We start from the raw sequence: 22,684 nt of genomic DNA on the forward strand, positions 1-22,684 counted from the left end.
AAATAAAAGCTGATGTTCAACATCAAAATGCACACCCTTCAAGAGGACAAGTGTGGGGTCTGCAAATCCTTTGGCAAGAGTCAAAACACACAGCCTAAACCAGTTGCCAGCCTCAGAGAGAAATGGGAGAGGGGCATCTGGCAGCTCATTTTGATATTTCTGATGTGCTAGAAATGCTGGACATGCAGACTAAAGCCAGGGGTTGGATTTACTCACCGATATCCCACAAAACAAATTCATTCTCATTCTCATTCTCATTCTCATTCTCATTCTCATTCTCATTCTCATTCTCATTCTCATTCTCATTCTCATTCTCTCTCTCTCTCTCTCTCTCTCTCTCTCTCTCTCTCTNTCTCTCTCTCTCTCTCTCTCTCTCTCTCTCTCTCTCTCTCTCTCTCTCTCTCTAAAAATAAAACAAAGTACAGCCTAAAATGTGCACCATCTTTAGATATAATGTATACACACCAGATCTAAAAGTGCTTCTACCAGGAAAATAGATCTGGACAAGTTACTGCTGAGTTAGCATGGAGAACAGAAGAACTGTGTGTTCTTAGATGTGAGAACTAACTACTGCTTAATGGGTTTCTCTGTTATAAGATACAATGGAAACTCACCTAAACCCTAGGAATGAAATAATACGTTAATAAAACCTGTTCCTGGTCCTTGATTGTTTATAGGAGGTGGAATTAATTAAGAAAAATGTAGTATTTAAGTAGAATCCACATCACTGTTTCCTAAAGCTCTGCCACATGGTTATGACCTGTTTTTAGTTCTAGTATGAGAAGGGACACTATATACGTTAGAAAAGCTAAAAGGCCCTCTTTTGTTTAATATTCCTTGATGTCTAGTACAGGTAAATCCTAGAAATATAAACATTAAATGGAATTTTTATATCCTTTTCACTATTCTAAGATTTTAAAAATCTTCAAGAATTACAATGACAATTTGGTAAATTAAAACAAACAAACAAACAAACAAACAAACAAACAGAGAGTTCTTTCAGTATACTGGCCTTGCAGAGCCTTATCCATAATTCTTTAAGGGACTTGCACTTGGCTTTTAAGTTCTAGCACATTGATAGGAGGGTGAACTGTACAGCAATGATTACGCATTGCGTTGGGTAGATTCAGCATTGCAAAGAACCCTGTCCCCTTGGTGCTACCAACTCCGGGGAATATAGTACTTCCCCTATTTATGAAAACTCCAGTCTACAGAGCAGCAACGTACACAGGGCTTGTTTCTCATCTAATAAAACAGAAGCAACTAGAACACCTCACAGCCAGGAATCAAGATGACTTAGAAGTACACAAAAAGAACACTATTTATGCCTTGCGGCTATGTGAATACTATCCCTAAGAGACTTTAAATCTTTAATACTCAACTGCTGCCAAACACTTTGAAGCATAGAACTATATTTGAAAAGCGCGTGGCATTCAGGTTCTGACATTCATCCCAAGAAGGAAAAGCATAACAATAACACACCCTGAAATGCAAATTTCACAAAGTGCAAATTTCCACAGACAATATCGATCTAGAAGCATGTTTTAAATCCAGTAAGTTCTCTCCTTTTCCAAGAGTGTTCTCTATATTTAATTTCCAAGCACAACCAATGATTTTTCCAATGTCCTTTCAATGTCTAGCTTGTGCCCTCTCATAAAAATCTGCTCATTGGTCCATACTGGAGTTTCCTAATTTTCTCAGTCATTAGCACAGAGTGTCTAACCACATAGGGAGATCTCCTCGTCCTGTATTTCCCTATATGGAAAGGTTTTACTTCACTATTGGAAGCGCATTGCCAGCTGTTAACAATGTCTTCTGTGCGAGCATAATGCAAATCTACAGAGCCCAACGGGAGGCACTGTCATGAAATTACAATGCTCCCAGACCGGAGTGGAGAAGCAGCGCACTCCCTTCAAACAATTTACCAAGTGAGCACTGGAAGGAGACACAGGAACAGAAGTCATCCAAAGAACACGGTACATTTTTGTAAATATACTTTCTGATTGGTCCCTGGGCACAAGGAAGATTGCAGAATCATGTCTTCCCAGGAGAATGTCGCAGCTGTCCAAGGTCCTTACACTGAGCTGGAGAACGGAACGACCTGCTTTCCACCCACATAAACCTCCTCAATATTTCGGTCGTCTCCTGAAATTAAAACCAAAGAATCATTTGTACTGTGCTTTTTGGGGGGTCAATGAGTGCCTTAGTGTCCTTTAGATTTTAAGAAAGAAAAAAAAAGCCTTTAAAAGAAGAAACACAAGCCCCCAAAGGTAGAAAATTTGTTCCTCCCAGATCATTTATAGCCTCGTGGAGATGACTTGATCAAGACATCCTAGCCTGTTGAGGATTGGGGTCTCCATTCTGTATCGGAGGCGAAAATCATAGGAAGCTCAATAATCTCCCGTCGCTGACCTTTCTGCTGAAGGGGCTGGCTGGCATTTCCAGGCCCGTGAGAGGACATACTATACACTCTCTCTACCCCCAGCATCACCCTCAGCACATTGACATGCGCAGCCTGCAGATGTGGCCTGACAAAGCTTACCATTGCCCAGTGCTGAGCTCACTCAATAGGAAGGTAGGCTCTCCTGATTCAATTATGTCTCAGGGAATGACGCTCTGATTGTGACTCCAGTTCTGTCCCAGGATAAGGAAGTTGTGGAACACAAGAGGAGCACAAGAAGACTTGACATCAAGCTCTATCTCTGCCTCTACATCCCAGCTCAAGACTAATACGTTCTTGGAATTATTAGGCATTGTGCCATAGCACGCAAGCTCAGTGCTGACTACTGTTTGTTTTTTAATGAATTAACACAAATTAACATGCATAGAGTTTAATATGTGCCACAAAGAGTCTTGAACAAAGAAAACATTGTATTTAGCCCAGAAACATAAATATACCTACCTAGATAAAGAAACTTCTGGATAACAGCCTAAAAATAGAAAATAGAGGTGGTAAGAAATAGTTTTTTGAACATTTAGAAATAAAATTTATGGATAAATGCTGTTGGCAAAGTCCAGAAATTGAAATTTATTTCTCCATGACAAAATTTACATTTTAATTAAGAATGGTGTTATCAAAAACAAATGAATAAATGAAAACCTAAGCCCAGGGCAAGCAAACTGCCATATCCAGGGATCCATCCCATAATCAGCTTCCAAACGCTGACACCATTGTATACACTAGCAAGATTTTGCTGAAAGGACCCTGATATAGCTGTCTCTTGTGAGACTATGCCGGGGCCTAGCAAACACAGAAGTGGATGCTCACAGTCAGCTATTGGATGGATCACAGGGTCCCCAATGGAGGAGCTAGAGAAAGTACCCAAGGAGCTAAAGGGATCTGCAACCCTATAGGTGGAACAACATTATGAACTAACCAGTACCCCGGAGCTCTTGACTCTAGCTGCATATGTATAGAAAGATGGCCTAGTTGGCCATCACTGGAAAGAGAGGCCCATTGGACTTGCAAACTTTATATGCCCCAGTACAGGGGAACGCCAGGGCCAAAAAGTGGGAGTGGGTGGGTAGGGGAGTTTGGGGTGGTGGTGTATGGGGGACTTTTGGGATAGCATTGGAAATATAGTGTATGGGGGACTTTTGGGATAGCATTGGAAATATAAATGAGGAAAATACCTAATAAAAATATTTTAAAAAATCAGTCTACCAGCTATTAAGAAGTGCTTACCCATTACTGGAGTTTGTTTGTTTGTTTGTTTGTTTGTTTATTGGTTTTTGAAACAGGGGCTCTCGACATAGTTCTAAAACCTGCTAAGTAGAGTAGGCTGGCCTCACACTTAGATCTGTCTGTCTTTGCCTCCATAGTGCTGGGATTAAAGGAGTGTGCTACCATACCCTGCTTATTCCTGGATTATTCTTGACAGTCAACCTTAAAATTGTCAGAGGCAAAGTATTACACAAAGCAAAGAAATCATTGCAAAAAGTGATGCAAGTGTGTCAAAATGTGTATTACAGAAGAAAAATGATGAAATACAAAGCATATTTCTCGGAAGTTTAATATAAGAATGAGAAGCAAAAGAATGAAAACCAGCAAAATAACCACGCTTGAAGACACTCTCCTACAATCAAAAGCAGGAAGGACATTTGGCATTCTCCTTCTCTCTGGAAGCAGGTCCTAACACCTAGGGGGAGTTTCTGGCCTTTCCCTCAGTCAAATCCTAGGATGTTCCTGTGGGCGCTTGTGAGAGTAAGCAGATGAGATGTGTTCTCCCTACCCCAGGATCATCCCTGTCTTTGTTTTACACTTGAGGTCTTGCTAAGGCTCCCAATTTAAAATCTTTATATCAGACCATTTCTCCACAGCTCTCCATTCTCCATCACACCCAGCAGAGGAACACTCGGGTTTATCGGGATCTTACTTCATTTATGATTTCTTCTTTTATAGAAAACTTATATCTGCATGCTTTTCTCTGGCTGATAGGGATATAGGGATTGCCAGTTTCAACCTGAACCAACAGAGGGACAGACAGTTTGTCTTCCCTGAAACAACAAAGGAGACAAACTTCACATAGTGAGACCTTGTCTAAAAAACATAAATAATCAAAAAATCCTAAGTCAAAAAAAAAAAAAAAAAGATTTAAAACCAGGGCTGGAGAGATGGCTCAGCAATTAAAGAGCACTGACTGCTCTTCCAGAGGACCTGAGCAACCATATGATGGTTCACAACCATCTGTAACGGGATCTAATACCCTCTTCTGTCATGTCTGAAGACAGCTACAATATACTCAAATACATAAAATAAATAAATCTTTTTTTAAAAAAGATTTTAAAACAACAAGCCAAACAACAATAAAATCCAGGGATTAATTTCTCACAAAAAAATAAATGAATACATCTTACTATGATTGGTTTAAAATAATCCCCCTTACTCCCCCCCCCAAAAAAAAAGCCATTTTGTTTAACTTTTACTTACCTCAGAAATATCACCAACAAAATCCCCATAAAACAGATCAATGGGAGAGTCTGATGCTCTGGGGTTGATCAAGAGGGCATCAAATTCCTTGCCAACTTCAAAGTTTCCAATCTCGCTATCAAGCCCCAGGGCTACAAACAGACAGAAGTGAACATCAGTCAAAACTACCACAGACTCCTTCCTGTGTCCTTGTTTACATAGACAGACTCTGCCAACATATAACTAGACCCTCCAAAATTAGCACCTTACTCGTGAAGCAGAAAAGTGCTCCCATCCCAACAGAACACAAGTTCTTTGCACAGACAACCAAGAAGAGGAAAGCAAATATCTCTGTTCATGCCGTGTCATTGTTCTGATGAGGTCTCCTCTTCAGCCCTGTCAGTGCGCTCCACTGAGCCTTCAAAGCAGGAAGCTTGATGTACCACCTACCTACTTCATCCCCCTCTTTTCCCCAACATTTCTAGATTTACCTTTATGTTCCATGAAATAGTTGGTCATATTTATTTTCATGACAGTAAACTGAACCTCAAATTAAAAATAAAAAAACTGCAAAATTTTCAATACAGATACACCCATCAAGAATTCTTTAGTTTAAATCTTCTGAATGGAAAACCAGATCCATTTCAAAGTTCAGAGACCCTGTAACTCAGGAGTCCCAGGTAACTTGAAAGGCACTCTGGTTGCCCAAGAAGAATGGTTTCCTAAGCTAGGACACAGGCCAATAAATGTCTTCAGGCTTCTCCCAGCTTACAGCTATAATTCATGTCCATGGTTTCTGGATGCCAAGAAAGAACATGTCTCATTTTTAAAATTTATTAAAGAACTGCAGGTGTCTAGTTTTATTACCAATGATGCTGTTTGATTGGCAGCTCCTTAAAGCCTGCATTCTGAGCAAGAGGTGCATTGAGATTGCATTCATGGTATACTATCCATTCCAAAATTTATGTCTGCTGCATCCTGTCACTTCCAGTGTATTTTATGGTAGGGAAGTATTGGGTAGATTTTTCTTTGCTTTTCTGGTATGGTGCATTATCTGACATGGAATATTTCTGTGCACAGGCATCCCAATAACATGGCAATTGTCAGAACGGCAAATTAGAAATCACACTTGTTCTTAAATCCTCTTTTTCACTGTCTGTAAAGAAAGGACTTTTTAACCTAAAGACATCTTAGTCAGAGAAGGCTGTGGAAATAAGAACTGTTAAAAGCAGCAAGGTGACTTCTGGGAGAGCCTGGTGTGAACCAAAACATGGACACTTTACTTTTACTGGTTACTCGCTACTTTTTGCCATTGACAAAGAAACAGCACCACACTTTGAGGTATTTTATTATTTGCTTGTTTGGGTTTTTGTTTTGGTTGGTTGGTTTTTGAGATATGGTTTCTCTGTGTAGTCCTGGCTGTCCTAAAACGTAATCTGTAGACCAAGCTGGTCTTGAACTCAGAGATCTGCTTGCCTCTGCCTCCCAGAGTGCTATGACTAAAGATGTAAGCCACCCACCACCACATAGTTTATACTATGAGCTTACAGTGACTATATTCAATATGAAATTGTGTGTGCTTAGTAGGCCAGAGGAGCTGACACAATTGTGAGGCCCAGAGGGTCTGAGGATATCTAAACTAAACAGGCGATTCCTCAGAAAACAGAGAGCTCAGAGGTGAGCTATGTGAGAAACATATGACAGCTTTTAGTGAACGTGAAATAGATATAAATCTAGATCTTTCCATAGACCAAACCAGGCTGGTCAGCAACTCAGATGGCTTCAGGAAATGCAATCCAGTAGCACTTGCAACTTGAGGAATGCTGGCTGTATGGGGTTGGCTAACAGAAAACGAGTGTAAAGGTTGTGGCAGAGCTGGGAAGTGTTGCACTTTAAACAGGAAGGACTTAACCCACTTCACTCAGGCTCCACTACAGACATAACCGAGGAAAAGGAAGTCCCGATCAGTAACCGGTCATCCAAACAACACTGATTTAAAGCTACCCTCTGGGTGAATGCTTTGGCAAGTTCCCACAGTGGCTTGATCAGAGACAGCAACCTAGCAGAGTGAAACACAGAGCCTAGGCTGAAGAACAGTGCTCCAGTTTAGTTCCACCTATTTTCATCAGTGGGTGGGCAGCAGATCACTGAGCTAAAGTATATAACGTATATATAATGGTGCTGCGGGGGCAGGACCACACTTAAGAATTTCAGAAATGAAATAGAGGGCCAAGGAAAATATAAAGGATGTAACTTTGATTTCTCTCCCTTGAAACATTCTTTTGGTGTTCATGATAGTCTAGAATATGCAAAGATGATGTTCCAGTTTTGATTTAGGGAATATATCATAAATGTACATAGATCTGTAAACGTATATCTAATGGCTCTAGAGCTGCCAGTGGTTTGAAGCTACCTTCATTATATCACATTTCTAGAATAAACCAAAGTGATTATTTCAACTGTAGTGGCACACGAGAGCTAAGGAAAGATGATGAATCACAGCTGTCAATCAGCTACACTGTTATTTCATTCTCCATTTAAAGACGCTTGAGTAATCAGTGCATGGATTAGGCAGGAATTTCTATGGGAAGACAGCATAATGAGGTTCAACACTGCACTCTGGATTAGTACTTTCTGAATGCAAACCATGGCACCCCACACCTTGGTTACTGTGTGGGTGAAATTATCGACAGTGGCAGTGAGGACTGAGTGGCAGCACACATCCAGGGCATTCATGAGACTGGCCCATGGAAAGAATACAATTATCTTGTCAATCACTTTTATTGATAGCATTATCATCCTAGAAAAGACATTACTTGACTCAATGGAAGAATAAATTATCTTAACTCATATGCATATGACTAATGTAAATATTCACTAAAAGAGTCAATATGACAATAGTGCATTAAACAGTTACCCACCAAAGACTGAATTCATTGAAAGAGTGGTTGCGGTACTACATAGCTATGAGTTGGGTATGTTATATGACATACATCAGTTGTGAATATAGGATTTGCTATGGTGCACCTCCACGCTATAGCCAAAGACACAGATGGACATGACCGTACATGATATGAGAGAAGATGAAGCTAGTCATTACCTTGGCTTCCTCCAAGAGTGGCTAGTCTGAAGACTTCTTTGAGGGTGAGGCTTTTCTCATTCACCTTATTAATTAAGAGGACATTGGAAACCATGACTGCTCTTCTGATGGCATCAAGCATGGAATAGGAGTAGCCACCAGCCACATCTATGGTAGGGAAGACAAAGCCCACATGGTAACTTTATTAAGGTGGATGGGACAACAGGTCTACATGTTCACTGTCACATCCCCACCACTCTGGTTTTTTATGACAAGCATTTCATCTTTCCATTTCTAAAACATTCTCATCTGTAAACATATTAACTGTGAACCAACATTTAAATGAATTCAAAATTTGTCATTTGCATAAAAGCAGAAAAGGATGCCACGTAGTGGAAGGAAAGGGATAGACAAGAAGGGGGCATGGGACAGGGGAACAAATGAGAACAAAGTAAGGGCAGTACAAATATCAAAATGATACACATATCAGAATGCTTATTACTTGGCATATCAAAACTTATTACTATGCATGATGCTTTTTAAAAACCACCTGTCATTAAAGTCAAATGTATTCTAAAATTAACTTCTAGGGCTGTTCAAACCATCACAAGACTTGTGGCTTAACACAACAGAAATTCCTTTTCTCACAGTTACTTTTGGAGGCCGGAAGTTTAAAATCCAAGTGCTGGCAGGGATGCCTGGGGGATCTGTTTGGTGGCAGAGTGTGTGTTGAGACTGTAAAAGGGCAGGGCTTTAGACCCCAGCACCACGACAAGTGCGAGCAAGGATCTCAGCCCTTCTGAAGGCCCAGGAAGTACCCTTTGTCCCTTCCAGCTTCCCATGGCTCATGGAAGTCTTGGCTTATGGCAATAACTCTAGTCTCTGTCCACGTTCCCATAATCTTCTTCCCTTGGGTCTTTGTGGCTTTCATTTTCTAACCCTTATAAGCATTAATCATTGAACTTAGGAGCTGCCCCAGTAGAGAATGAGTTCATCTTGCCAGCCTTACCTTAATTCTATCTACAAAAACCCTTAGTCCTAATATTGTCATAGATATAGATTTAGTAGACATCTTTTGAGGGTTACAACTCGACCCACTACAATAGCCACGTGGCTAATAACGAGAAATCTATCTATTTCTTGAACTCTCATGGAAATTGTTCAAATAAGGGGAAATAGCTGTGAAACAGTTTCAACGTGATTTAATATAAACTTACAGTTGGATACATTAAGAAAACATCTTAGTGTTACTCCAATCCAGGTGAAAACTTTAGAAAATTAAAAAGCCATTTTTTAAAACAATAATTCTCCAGGAAGCTTTAGAATGGACATATGGTTTGGAAACTTAGTACAATAGTTAATCAAAGCTGATACAGAAAGCTTTCCATTTTGGTTAGCATCACTGAATGAAAAATGAGAGTTTTGGTAACTTTGATTAAGTCCCTAAGGATAGTTAATTGAAACACTGCCTTTGGCAGGAACAAATGCATGTCATTAAATGAGTTGATACATCTCAAGTAAAATAGCATGTTTTATTAGAGAATACATTATAGAGCTAATCAAAGAACCACCATAGTTTAAATGTTCCTGTCAGTTCTGGTAGATGTGTATGGTTATTAGTGCCTATAAATATTGCAAAGATCAAACATAATTGGCTATTTAGTACCAGTTCTGGATTACAGCTCATTTTTATGTTCAACTGTCTTGTATGCTTTAAGTAAACTTACATGAAGATTTTTTTGTTTTGTTTTTTTGTAAAGTACTTTTTTTTTATCCAGGTCAGTCTTGCTAGGGGTTCATCTGGTACCCTGAAAAGGTTTATTACAGCTACTTAACTTATTAGTGTCTATTAATGCGAAATAATCAAGGCTGTGGTGACAGCCCAGCTCAGCCATGAAAGTACTTGCCAATGTAAGCATGAAAGCCTGAGTTTGATCCCCAAGTCCTATGTAAAAGGCGAGGTGTGTGGGCACACTGCAAAGGCAGAGACACACAGATCCCTGGAGCTTCCTGGACACTCATATAGATTAATTGGTAAGTCCCAGGTCCTATTCCAAGATCCTATAACAGCACCTAAGGAATGATAACTCTGGTCTCTATACAGACATGTGAACACTTGCGTGAGCATTAACTCACATGCACACACACACACACATGCACACACAAACACACATACGCAAGTATAAACACTTGGGCACACATAAATAAATAACAAGAACCCAGTAAGCCTTTTTGTGTATAATTATTTCAAGTTAATTAAAAAAGAAGTGAATTAATTATAAATTAAAAATGCAACTCTGAATATCCAATTGACACAAACCAGTCTTATGCTAAAAATCATCGCAATAACAACACCACGTTGACTTGAACAACCCTCAACACAAACACATAAGGTTTCTGCTATCAAGTCCAGTTTCGAGTCAAAAATATCAAGGTCCATGGACAAGGTAATGTGCTATTCAACCAAGGTATCAAGCCACACCAGCTGGTGTAATGTGGCAATTCGTATAACCTCTAACAACAGAGGCTCTCAAATATGAGGTTTTGGTCAAGTTCATCTTGGAAACTTTTTGTTAGACAGATGTTTCAGGTTTCTTCGTGAAGTTGCTGTCTCAGACTCAGTGAGGAATAAGTTCCAGAGTCTGTTTTTGACAATTACTTTTCAAGTTGATGGTTAAAAATTGTACACAGGCAGCTAGAGAGATAACTCAGTGGTTGATAGCACTGGCTGCAATTCCAGAGCACCTGGGTTCAAATCCCAGCACTACAGGATGGCTCACATCTGTAATTCTAGCTCCAGGGAAGCCAATGTCATCCTACATGGGCACCAGGCTCACACATGGTGTACAGACATACATGCAGGTGAAATACCCACACACTTTTTTAAAGTATGCATTTATGGTATACAATATGACATTGGGTTTTTGTTTTGTATTGTTTTTCAGTGATATGGTTGGAATTTGGGGCCTCAGGTATATTAGGCCAAAATTCTGCCATCTTAGCCCTTCCTACACCATTTTGGTATCTGGATGCATCATGGTGTGGCTCAGTCAGGCTATTTAATGTATACATTGGTTGTTCCCCCCAATGAGAACACTGAAAATGTCCTCTTAGCATGTTTTAAATGTATAGCATATTATTAGTTATGCTTTCCAAAATATACAACAGAACTTTCAGACTTTATTCTGCTGTCTAACTAAACTGTTGAAGTCTTTAACCAGTCAATCACACTGTATTAAAAGAACACAAGATAATCCTAACACGGTCCATTCTGTAAAGCACTTTCTTTAAAGGCCACTTGTAAAGTCATTTACTCAAATAGTTCCTCTTGAAGATAGCTGGGCTGCCTACCCACAGCCTACATTAGATTGCTTGAGGATACAGATGAATTATATTTAATTATTTATTTACTTAGTCATTTAGTTGTAATTCTTTGTATTCTACTCCCTGCATGAAAGTCTAATTTACTTGGCATGGTCAGAGCTCCAGATAACACAGCCCTGACTTTGAACACTGGTTGTGCTATACTCTTAGCTATAGACTAATGGGTGAGCCAGCACCTTTTCTGGATCTTCAGTGACTCGTCAGTAAAACTGAAGAAACACTTTTCATTTGGGAATTAAATGAAATGATAGCTGTACAGGAAAAAAAATCAGCTGCTTTTACTAAAGTATTGAATAAGACTATAAGAGTGTAATAATCTGGGAATAATATACATTAAGTGTTCAACTATTTTGTCTCATATTTCCTTCTTATGGCTAAAATAAAGGTGCTAAATGTAAGGGTAGAAAAAAAATGTTTACTGTATGGTCTGGAAATATGCGAAAACTAACTACACTCCATTATATGGAGATAGATGTTCAAATGAATGTAGGGTAAGAAAACACAGTGATGTGAACATAGAAGATCTAAGTAATATTAAAAATATTTTACAAAATATTATAGAAAAGGGTATGGCAGACCACACCTTTAATCCCACAAGAGGCAGAGGCAGGCAGATCTGAGTTTGAGGCCAGTATGGTCTACATGGTGAGTTTCAGAACAGCCAGGTCTATATAGAAAGAGACCCTGTCTCAATAGCATGTGTGTGTGTGTGTGTATTTAATAGAAAGCAGTATTTTTATTAAAAATAAACTCCAAAGGAAGTATGAGATTAAAAAACAGTGGCATGTAATTTTCTGGAAAATTTTAGAGACATGCTTTGTTAGCTTGTTAATTAAATGGTTCTACATTCTTTGGGTTGACAATGTAATGTTAGTAACAGGAACATCTAAACAAAAGGCAGTATTATACAACACTAGCCACACAGATCATGGTATTTTGACAGGGTAAGGGATTGTTAATTCTAGGTATCAACTTGAGTAGTTTAAGAAATGCCTAGAGGATAGGTGAACCATTGTTTTGGGATTTGCTTATAAGGGCAGGGAGGACCTGTCCAGACATTATGTCATCACTTTGGGGCCTACAGAATACAGAAAAATGTAAATTCATCTCTCCTCATAGAACTGGAAAATACTCTTCTATTGTCACCTGATGTCAGAACTCCAGGCAGAAGAAAGAAAAGAGGCATATAAACAAAAATATTAATGGCAAACTGTGTTTAGTTTAGGAATAGGGAGAGTAGAAGTGGTAAGCCCACTTTGAACAGTCAAGGAAGGCCTTTATCTGAGACTAACACATGAGAAGTCATTTGCAAAATGTGTGTTTAGGTAAACAAAACCCAAGGACTTTTGGAATAAAGGATTGTAATTCATATAGTATGCCCAGACAAGAGACACATTGCAAGATGATGCTGGGAACCACATAGTGTTGCAGGCATGGTGACAACCCTAAACATTCCAAATCCCCCAGAAGAGTGGCAGGCACAGAGGGTGAAATGACCAGACTATTGTGGTTCTTTCAAGAAGAGAAAACTTATCAGAAGGGCCAAGGGTAAGCTGGAGACCATTAGGGCCAGCATTCCAGTAGGAAAAAAAAATGGCAGTGTGTGGCTTGTGGTAGAGACCAGCATGGAAAAAAAGGAATTTCAGATGTTAGGAAGGTGTCACAAGACTGGACATTGTGCTGTCTTGGACATGAGGGAGAGAGGACAAAGATGGTCAGAAGATAATATCATGAATTCCTTGACTAGGAGACTTCTTACCAGAGTTAGGACTAAATGTTATTTGGGGGTGGAGGAAGATAATTTAATTTGAGGTTCCCAAGAGGAGGGAGAGTACTCGAAACTGAAAATCCAGGTTTCAAAGAAGGGGTGTGATGCACATAAAACCTGAGAAGCATATGAGGCCATGGTGAAGACAAAAACCTTTAAGAAAAAAACTCAAAGTACAAAGAAGCGATTGACTTGTTGAGCCTTGAAGGCAGCTTTTCTGAATAGCCAGGAAGAAAAGGGCAAGCCTTTAGAGAAGGCTTCCCTGGTCAGTCACAGGGAAGAAGGTTTTTTGTTTTTTTTTTTAAAAAATGGAATTTTGCTGACTCCCTTGTAAGCTATTGAGACCAGGAGAAGTGTCAACCACAGCAGGACACAGAGGCATCCAGAGTCACGACAAAATGGCATCATTTGAGAGGCGGCAAAGAGGTCATGGTTGCAGCTATCCACAGCAAAAAGAGCAAAATGGCTGCCTTGCTGGCTGAGCAAGAATCAGGACTGTAGTGGGGGGGGGGGGGNGGAAGAGCAGGAGCCTTGTGGATGCCCACACTCAATAAAGTTTTGCTGTGAAGAAAGGCAGCAAGGCTAGAGAGATAGCTCAAAGGTTAAGAGCACTGGCTGGTCTTCTAGAGGTCCTGAGTTCAATTCCCAGCAACCTCATGGTGCTCATAACCACTTATAATGAGATCTGGTGTTCTCTTCTGGCATGCAGGCATACATGCAAGTAGAATACTGTATACGTAATAAATCTTAAAAAAGAAGGAAGAGGGAAGGAGGAAAGAAGGGAGGGAGAGAGGGAGGGAGGAAGGCAGGCAGCAACATGGGGCAGGAAGCAGGTGGGGTGTCTAGGTAAGAGAAAAGTTACAGGATATGACCTAAAAGAGTCAGGAGATATTTTAGATGCTTGAGTATTGGTAGGAATGGTTTAGTAGAAATGACATATTGAATAGGCAAGAATGTGTGTAAAGACTTATTTTTTACCTCTGTAATGATTTACAAGAAGAACCTACAAGCTGGGAGTAAGGAGGGGTTGAGCTGCAGTAGACAGTTTCAGGAGACAACCTGTCTTGGTTTAAGGAAACAGAACTTAATAGAAAGTTATGATCCCTGTCATCAGTGTTAAGGGCAGCTTGGATTTGAGCACAAAATTTCCCATGAAAACCACTGGTCTCTCCAGCAACTTCTAAACACCCAGCTGCGGGCATAGGAAAGGGAACTGTTGAGGTAACCTAGGGGTGAGCTTTTGCTCAGTGAACACAGACAATGAGGACATGACCCTTTTCCTCTGACTATGTTGCCTCATCCAGCCTTGATGTGACCGTATGTGCCTGGTCTTACTGCAGCCTGTTATGTCATGTTTGGATGATGTCCCTGGGAGGCCTGCTCTTTTCTAATGGGAGTTGGGGAGGGGGGTAGATCTGGGAGAGAGGAGAGGTGGTGGGGAGAGACTGCACAGGAGGGGAAGGAAGAAAAACTACAGTCAGGGTGTAATATATGAGAGAAGAAGAGAAAGAAAAAAGGGGGAAGAAGAGAAGAGAAGAGAAGAGAAGAGAAGAGAAGAGAAGAGAAGAGAAGAGAAGAGAAGAGAAGAGAAGAGAAGAGAAGAGAAGAGAAGANGAAGAGAAGAGAAGAGAAGAGAAGAGAAGAGAAGAGAAGAGAAGAGAAGAGAAGAGAAGAGAAGAGAAGAGAAGAGAAGAGAAGAGAAGAGAAGAGAAGCTGAGTACCTATGAAGAGGAGGGAACTAGTGTGATCATATCTGCTGGCATCCAAGAGGGCTGCATTAGGAAGGCAGGAAGGACTCAGAAAGTAAGGCATTACTAGACCAAAGTTCTCAAGAAGACCAAAGGTTGTTGCTTGGGAGAATGTTTTCTTTAGGTTTCTATTTACTGTGATAAAGACCATGACCACAGCACCTTGGGGAGGAGAGATTATTTGGCTCACAGCTCACAGTCCATTATCAAGGGAAGCCAAGGCAGGGTATCTCAGGGCGGGACCTAGAAGCAGGAACTAACAGAATCATGATGGAATGCTGCTTACTGGCTTGCTCAGTTTTCTTTTTTATACAACCCCAGACCACCTGACACAGTGATCTGAGCCCTCCCACATCAATCATTAATCTAGAAAATGCCTCACCCACCTCTCCACAGGCCACTCTCATGGATGCAGTTTCTCAGTTGAAGTTCCCTTTTCCCAGACTACTCTAAGGTGTGCCAATTTGAGAAAATCTAACCAGCACGGAGGGTGGTAGCACTGTCAGGTGAGGGTGGGGAGACAGCCTAGGGAAGTGGAAGAGTGGCTGTAGGTGCACTCTTTGTTTTGATGAGTTTGTACATCGTGCCATATCTATTTTTTCTATGCACTTAAACTTCTCCTTCAGGTTATGGCTTGGTGGTATTTACTATTTATTTTGCCCTTTTCTTCATATTTTAGAGGAGAGGATTGCTATTTTTCATAATTCTTCAAGTAGTTTTCTTTATACAGGGTAAGCATTTGAGATCAAAATTCTGAAATCTCAAATGTAGGTTACAACACACTAGAAAATTCTGCATCTGCTATCATGTGACACAGGTGTGCTAAAAAGACACAATAAAATTGCCCCAGTCTATGTACATGAGCTATCTATAAGACATAAATGAATTTCAAGTGAAGATCTGTGTTCATTCCTCCAAATATTTCTTCCTCACTCCGCATCACTTAATTTTTTATGATAACACATTAAAGATATACACATAATATAAGGCATATAAAACCAAAACATGAGAATCTGATGCTGTTTCAAAAACAATGAATGTGTGTTTCCACCAAATGAAACTATTCTTGACTTATCATCACTTGCTTTTTAAAAATAAATATACTTTTAACATTTTTAGCATATTTTCTTTACAATTTCTAAAATAATTTATCGTTTCTATATTGCTCTTAAACCAATATACTTCTCTGGATTCCGCAACACTGCCACTGTTCTCAGTTTTAACTTTAGCAGAGTGTCACCAGCTCTGGTCACCCTCCCTTTGTTATTACTATTAACACATATTAATTATACAAATGAACAGATTCAACATAGCAATTCTATATGTGCATATACCGAGTCAATCTCTGATCAGGTTTCCTCTCCCTTCTTCTACCATCATTCCCGACCTCAGGACCCCTCTCCCAGACTCACATAGTCCATTTTCTGCATTCAGGCAATCTGCTTTATTTTTTTTCTTTGTTGCTTTGTTGGTTTCCAGATGTGGGAAAGCATGCGAGTGTGCCTTCCTATAACTTGTTACATGGCTGATGACAGCTCCCCAAGACTTCCTCATGTGAACTAACATCCCTATGTATTTACCCTTCATTTTGACTCAGCCCTAATGATAGAGACTTTCAAGTAATTATTTTCAAAAGGGGTCATAAGGAGAATATTTTCTAAGTCTTTATATAGCTGAGGAGTTTGTTGCTTTTATACATGAAGGAGAGATGTCCACATGTAGAAATAGTATTTTTGTTTAATAATTCTTTTGCTTTTAAACTCTTTCTTGTGTTTGGTATCATCTTTACTACTACCAACAAAAACAAACACCTGAAAGGAAACTGGCTTTTTGGTGGTGGTGGTGGTAACTTTTTATTCCCTGGCTCAATGTTTTGGGAACATTTTTGTTTTTCTAGAAATTAAAATATTTTGCCACAACATGTTCAGTTACAATTTAATACATGGGGGTGTATGTTCTCCCTATATTTTTATTTTTCAAGCTCTGATTATGACCTATTGCTTCTATGCCTGCTGTTTATCAGCTAGGAACACCTGTCTCCGTCCCATGCCTCCAGCTCCAAGCCTGTGCTTGGTTTCTACTCTCCACATTATCCTGTAACGCTAATGTGTTCCTGCTCACTTTTATTCTCTATACCTCATACTAAATTTTCAGCAAGAGTAATTTAATTTCTTCTTTTTAAAAAAAAATATTTTATTTTTCTTTTTTTTTTAATTAGGTAATTTCCTCAATTACATTTCCAATGCTATCCAAAAAGTCCCCAATACACTCCCCCCTCCAGTCCCCCACCCACCCACCCCCACCCCTTGGCCCTGGCATTCCCCTGTACTGGGGCATATAAAGTTGGCAAGTCCAATGGGCCTCTCTTTCCAGTGATGGCCTACTAGGCCATCTTTTGATACAAATGCAGCTAGAGTCAAGAGCTCTGGGGTACTGGTTAGTTCATAATAATGATCCACCTATGGGGTTGCAGTTCCCTTTAGCTCCTTGGGTANTTTCTCTAGCTCCTCCATTGGGAGCCCTGTGATCCATCCAATAGCTGACTGTGAGCATCCACTTCTGTGTTTGCTAGGCCCCGGCATTGTCTCACAAGAGACAGCTATATCTGGGTCCTTTCAGCAAAATCTTGCTAGTGTATNCAATGGTGTCAGCGTTTGGAAGCTGATTATGGGATGGATCCCTGGATATGACAGTCTTTAGATGGTCCATCCTTTCTTCACAGCTCCAAACTTATTTTTCAAATTATGTACCCATGTGTGAGTTAGGGGACATGAGAGCAAATGCTTGTGATGGCCAAAAGAAGGTGTTAGAGCCCCTGCAGTTGAAACAGACACTTGTGAGCTGTCAGACATGGGTGCCCAGTTTCTAAACAATAAACAGGGATAACAGCTTCTGTGGGGGTTAGGGGGTAATGACTTCAAAGCTCCTCCCCATTTGGTTGATGGTTATTATTAAGACACCCATCTCTAATAAAGCTAATAAGGCTCAGGACCCGATACCTAGAAATCAGTTCTATTAGAATGGAACTCATCATTTCAGCTCCAGATGGAGGCTGCTTACCTGTCCCCAGTCCTATCTTCACTTTATGCTTCAGGACCTCTAGCACGTTCAATAAGCCACTGCTCAGCCTGGAGAGAAAGAAGATGGGAGAACAAGAAGATCTAGGTGATCTGACAGCAGAAGAGCACTGCCAATAAAGATGGTGACATCAATAAAAACGGATTCTCATCCTCATTACCCCTAAGGTCAACAGTCAGTCAGACCATGGCACGAAGATGGTGGAGTAGAAAAGACCATAAAAAGTTGCTTCCTGGCCTGAGGTCACTTCAGGGAGGGAAATTTTACATGGGAAATGGTGACCAAGTAAACATTGGAGTTAGTCTTATAGTAATTATGTTCAGTCTAATAGAGCTATCGGCTTTCTAGCCAACTTCTCCTTCTATGGTGGAAAACACAAATTATAGAGCATCATCTTGCTTCTATGTCCAGAGCAATGAATTACCCAAATGAGAAGCAATTTGTATTATGGTACACACACACACACACACACACACACACACACACACACAATACCCTGGTGTGTGAAACACTTGGCTTCAGAAACAGCTGCAAGAGGTAGAGCATTTCTCTGTCCTCCTTTCCCCCATAGAAATCAGAATTTCTTGTGGTATAAACAAGCACTCAATGTTAAATGCTTCTTTAGCATGCATAGGGACCTAGATTCATCCCCAACAATAACAACAAAACAACTACAATTTCTAACAACTAAATCATTCTAATCTTCCATCCTTATGTCTTATGCTGGTCAGGAAATGGTTCTCAGATTAAACTTTGTCTTACAATACTATGCCTCTATTTTGGAAGAGATCCTGCCCCATTCACAGAAGGTAAACAGTATGATACAGGACCAAGAAGAACTGAAAATGTCTTCCCCAGTATCCCATCTTGATAAGTTGGCATTAGATCAAAACCTCTTTGTCCAGTTACATTTTGGTGTATTTGCCATGCTCCATTACATCAAAGCATAAAGATGGGGGAGAGTTCTCTGTCTCCACTGGTATTCACTTAATGGTCCTGTGCACATAAAACATTGAGTAGGCACATTTTCTAGGCTTTCTTTCATCAATCAGTCTTCTTTTAGAAGATTGATGATGACTTGATAGGTAAGAGAAGGTAAACTCCCCTCATGTTTCTCTTTCCCTGTGCTTACAAGGTCAAAGACGTTACAACTAAAGAGGATGAAAGCAACTAAGTTGGAATCTAATAGTTTAAACACTGCTTTGAAAGGATAGAAGCAACTAGGAGAGACGGGGTTCCTGGTGTGAATTTTGAACCAAAATCACCTTCATCCCGTTAGACCAAAGAAAAGACAAAGGAAGTGTCATTAGAAGTCCAAGAAGATATGGTGGGTCAAATGGCTCTGCCCCTGGATGTACTGAATTATAATTTCCAAAGCCCCAATGTGCAAAAGGAAAACCCAAAACTCCCAAAGATCATCATTTATTTGAAATGCTGGGTCATGTTTTAATTTAGAGAGTAGTTTATAGTTCAAGCAAGGGATGTTACATTCTTGTCCCTAGGTTGTAATTAAGGTCACTGAGTCATGTGTATTTACTTTCTGTTTGAAAACTCAGGATTTTGTGAGACCGTCAACTCTAGAAAAGTGCCTCAATGTCCTCAGGAGCCCTCCCTCCACCTCCGCCGACACATACGCCTGTGTCATTCACAAAGTTGCTAAGCAAGTCGTTAAGCTTGCTAGCACCTCTAGCTCTGCGCTATGGTGCTCTACCCACTGCTGGAGGCTGTTCTGTTCTTGTTGGGAGAAGCTCAGAAGTTCCAGGGAAATGGTGTTCATCCATAGTCACCCCAGCCCTCTGTGGCTGCTGACTGTTACTGCTCCAGAGCCTTCACTTCTTGAGATAGACAACTGACAGTTATTCGAGTTCCCTAGAATTAGACTTCAGGAACCTACTATGGTCACTGGTTTAATGCTACTGACTTCTTCCCTGTGTGTCAGACTCCCCAACAGTACTCTTTAAGATCAATAGCCCCCCCAATACACTATTTGTATAAGTTTCTAACTCAGAACCTATGACTAGAATAATGTTATGCACGAGTTCCCTAAACATAAATACAATATTTTTATGTCTATGGGCTGCTTGTTTGTTTGTTTGTTTTGCTGGAGTTACAAGCCACAACTTTCAACTGACTCACTCATAAATATAACCCTTGAGAAGGTTAAGAACATATTACAAATAAAGCTTTCATCTTCTGGGGAACAAAATAAGGTGAAGTCCTTCCCAGCTTCTCCTATGTGAGCTACATCTCACTACACTCATGACAAAGCTGTAACTCTTTCGTAAACTCTACAGTAGACTACCTCCCAGGGACATGCATTCTTTCAGTGTGTTCTAAGCTGTAAAACCTGAATGCTATGTGTTTTAAACTCTGTAGATTCTACTTTCTATAGCTGCAAAAATGTGTGCACGTATGTGTGTGTGTGTGTATGTGTGTGTGTGTAAATGTAGAGATTTCCAGAGATGTGGTACTCTTTAAATGTATACTCTGCAACAATGCCCTCTCCCACATGCCTTCTTTCTTCACCTTAGAACAGGTGAACACCCATCTACTTGGTTCCTTTCTCTCTCAAACCAAGTATAGAAACACATCCAAAGAATGGATAACGGAGAAACTAGAAAATGCCATCCTACGATGCACATCAACAATCTGCCAAGCAATTATTGTCTACTTACGACAGATTAGAGTTGGGACAATGGGCAATGGATGCTCCTCGTTCGTTGAAGATGTTAAGCTCTTCTTCAGAAAGGTAGCAGCCATGTGCCATCACTGTCTAGAGAGAAGCAGATCCTGCATGGAGTTTACTACTAAAAATGATCGCACTAATACTCATGACTAGATACTGCAAGAAGACACAGAAGCAATCACCTTTACAAGGACAGTTGCTACTGCTTGAAGGGACAAAAATCCCTGCATCCAAATATTCATTTTAGGCTTCAACAAATTTGTATGTCTTAACTATTGATTGATTGATTGATTGATTGATTGATTGATTGATTGTAGTGTTGGTGATCAACCCAGTACTCTATCATTGAGCTCCGTCCTAGCCCTAGCTCTTGCTTTTGATTCTTTTTGCTCATTTACAACACAGGAAAAGGTCGGCCAGCTCATTCATGACCTGGAAAATTCAGTCAGATTGAACACATTATGATTTTATCATCTCTACTGTAGAAAAATTTCTGGCTGCTTTCTTTTCTAAATCGATATGATGTGCTTCCAGTAGGCTGATACTTGTTGATATTTGAGTCAGAACTTTCTAAAAGTACATGGAAGCTATAAATATGATTTTGTAAAGAACTATGGGTTAACTGTTGTGGATGCTTTGTTTTGGAGACAATGTCTCTTGATAGAGCTAAGGCTGGCCTTGAATTTACTATAGAGGCCAAGTTGGCCTCACACTCATAGTCTTCCTGCCTGAGGTTCTGGGTTGCTGGCATTGCTGGCACTGCTGGCATGACTCACCAAATCTGAGAGAAGTATTCTTTATTGTGGTTACTAGTTTCAATATAGATAGCAATGGCTCTTGACATGGACCATTGGTGCATAAAATTGGGCTATGTCATATCATAACAGCTTTCAGTTAAGGAGGTAAAACTTATTTAAGAAAGCAGGTGCCACACGTTTGAGACCTCTTTAAACTTTCATCTTGCCAAGTCTTGCGGGTTCAAGTAACAATTCTCTGAAAGTTTTTGTTTTACAATAATATAAGACTTATACCCAATTGCTTTCTCCTTTGGGAGGCACAGTTCAATTATTAAAATAAAACTTTTTGAACCTCTGTGCAAATAAAACTAACATGAAAATATAAGGTTAATTTATTAATCATATGGTAATATATGTAAAGGAGGATGAACTTTCCCATGTAAATTTACATTATTTATGCAAATTATTAACCTTTCAAGTCACTTGCATTCCTATCTCCTTTTGTGTAGTCACTAAGAAATTACTTGCTGCAATAAACTCTCTAGGCAGTGTGTTCATGGAAGGGCAGAGCCAAAGGTTATATTGCTCTAATGAGGTCTCTTGCTACTCATATTAATTTTAATTAATTATAGGATAATACATTCTCATTTTTAATTTCTTTCTTTATTTCATCCTTGACCAAGGAATCATTGAGTAGAGTGTTGTTCAGTTTCCACATGAATGTTGGCTTTCTATTATTTATGTTGTTACTGAAGATCGGCCTTAGTCTGTGGTGATCAGATAGGATGCATGGGATACATTCTCATTTTTATAAATCCCAGAGTTTAAAAAAAAAAAACAAAAACTACTTTTGACAGTCACTGTGTATCTCTGGACAGTTTTTCTGTGTGAAAACACACCAACACATATGCACATGTGCATCTGACTATACTGAACATTCTTGAGCGGAAACATGTAAGCTTTGCTCTTGGTGAATGCTGGATAGAATTCTAATCATGTACATTTTATGATTTGTACTGGTTCCTTGAGGATATTCATTTTCAAACTTTCCTGTGCTATCATCGCACCTATTTCTTTCATATCTTCAAAGAATTAACCCTGAAAATGGATGTGCTGACTTAAGGAGAGCACACTGACGAGCTGTGAAACCGTCATAGGGCCATTCTTACCATCCAATGACAAACTTAGATTTAATGACAGAGATGAAACTTCCGGCCCAGATTAACTGCATACACATACAAACAGTGCACACATGCATAGAAAGAGCAACACATACCATGCACACACATATATAG

General features: G+C 39.8%; 1 protein-coding gene across 2 annotated transcripts in view; it reads right to left on the bottom strand.

The window, feature by feature from the left end:
• Positions 1 to 354: 354 nt before the first annotated feature.
• The window catches only part of Gda (guanine deaminase), a 78,429-nt gene continuing 56,099 nt past the window's right edge, over positions 355 to 22,684 (bottom strand). For both annotated transcript variants that reach the window (XM_021151664.2, XM_029472743.1), the window contains exons 9-14: positions 20,642 to 20,739; positions 17,949 to 18,016; positions 8,010 to 8,156; positions 4,931 to 5,061; positions 2,903 to 2,930; positions 355 to 2,145 (exon numbers count right to left, since the gene is read on the bottom strand). In XM_021151664.2, the coding sequence (XP_021007323.1) occupies positions 2,075 to 2,145; positions 2,903 to 2,930; positions 4,931 to 5,061; positions 8,010 to 8,156; positions 17,949 to 18,016; positions 20,642 to 20,739 (543 nt within the window). In that variant the 3' untranslated portion in view covers positions 355 to 2,074. The remainder of the gene's footprint in view (positions 2,146 to 2,902; positions 2,931 to 4,930; positions 5,062 to 8,009; positions 8,157 to 17,948; positions 18,017 to 20,641; positions 20,740 to 22,684) is intronic.

This window comes from Mus caroli, chromosome 19 (assembly GCF_900094665.2).
Source record: "Mus caroli chromosome 19, CAROLI_EIJ_v1.1, whole genome shotgun sequence".
Classification (NCBI taxonomy): Eukaryota; Metazoa; Chordata; class Mammalia; order Rodentia; family Muridae; genus Mus; species Mus caroli.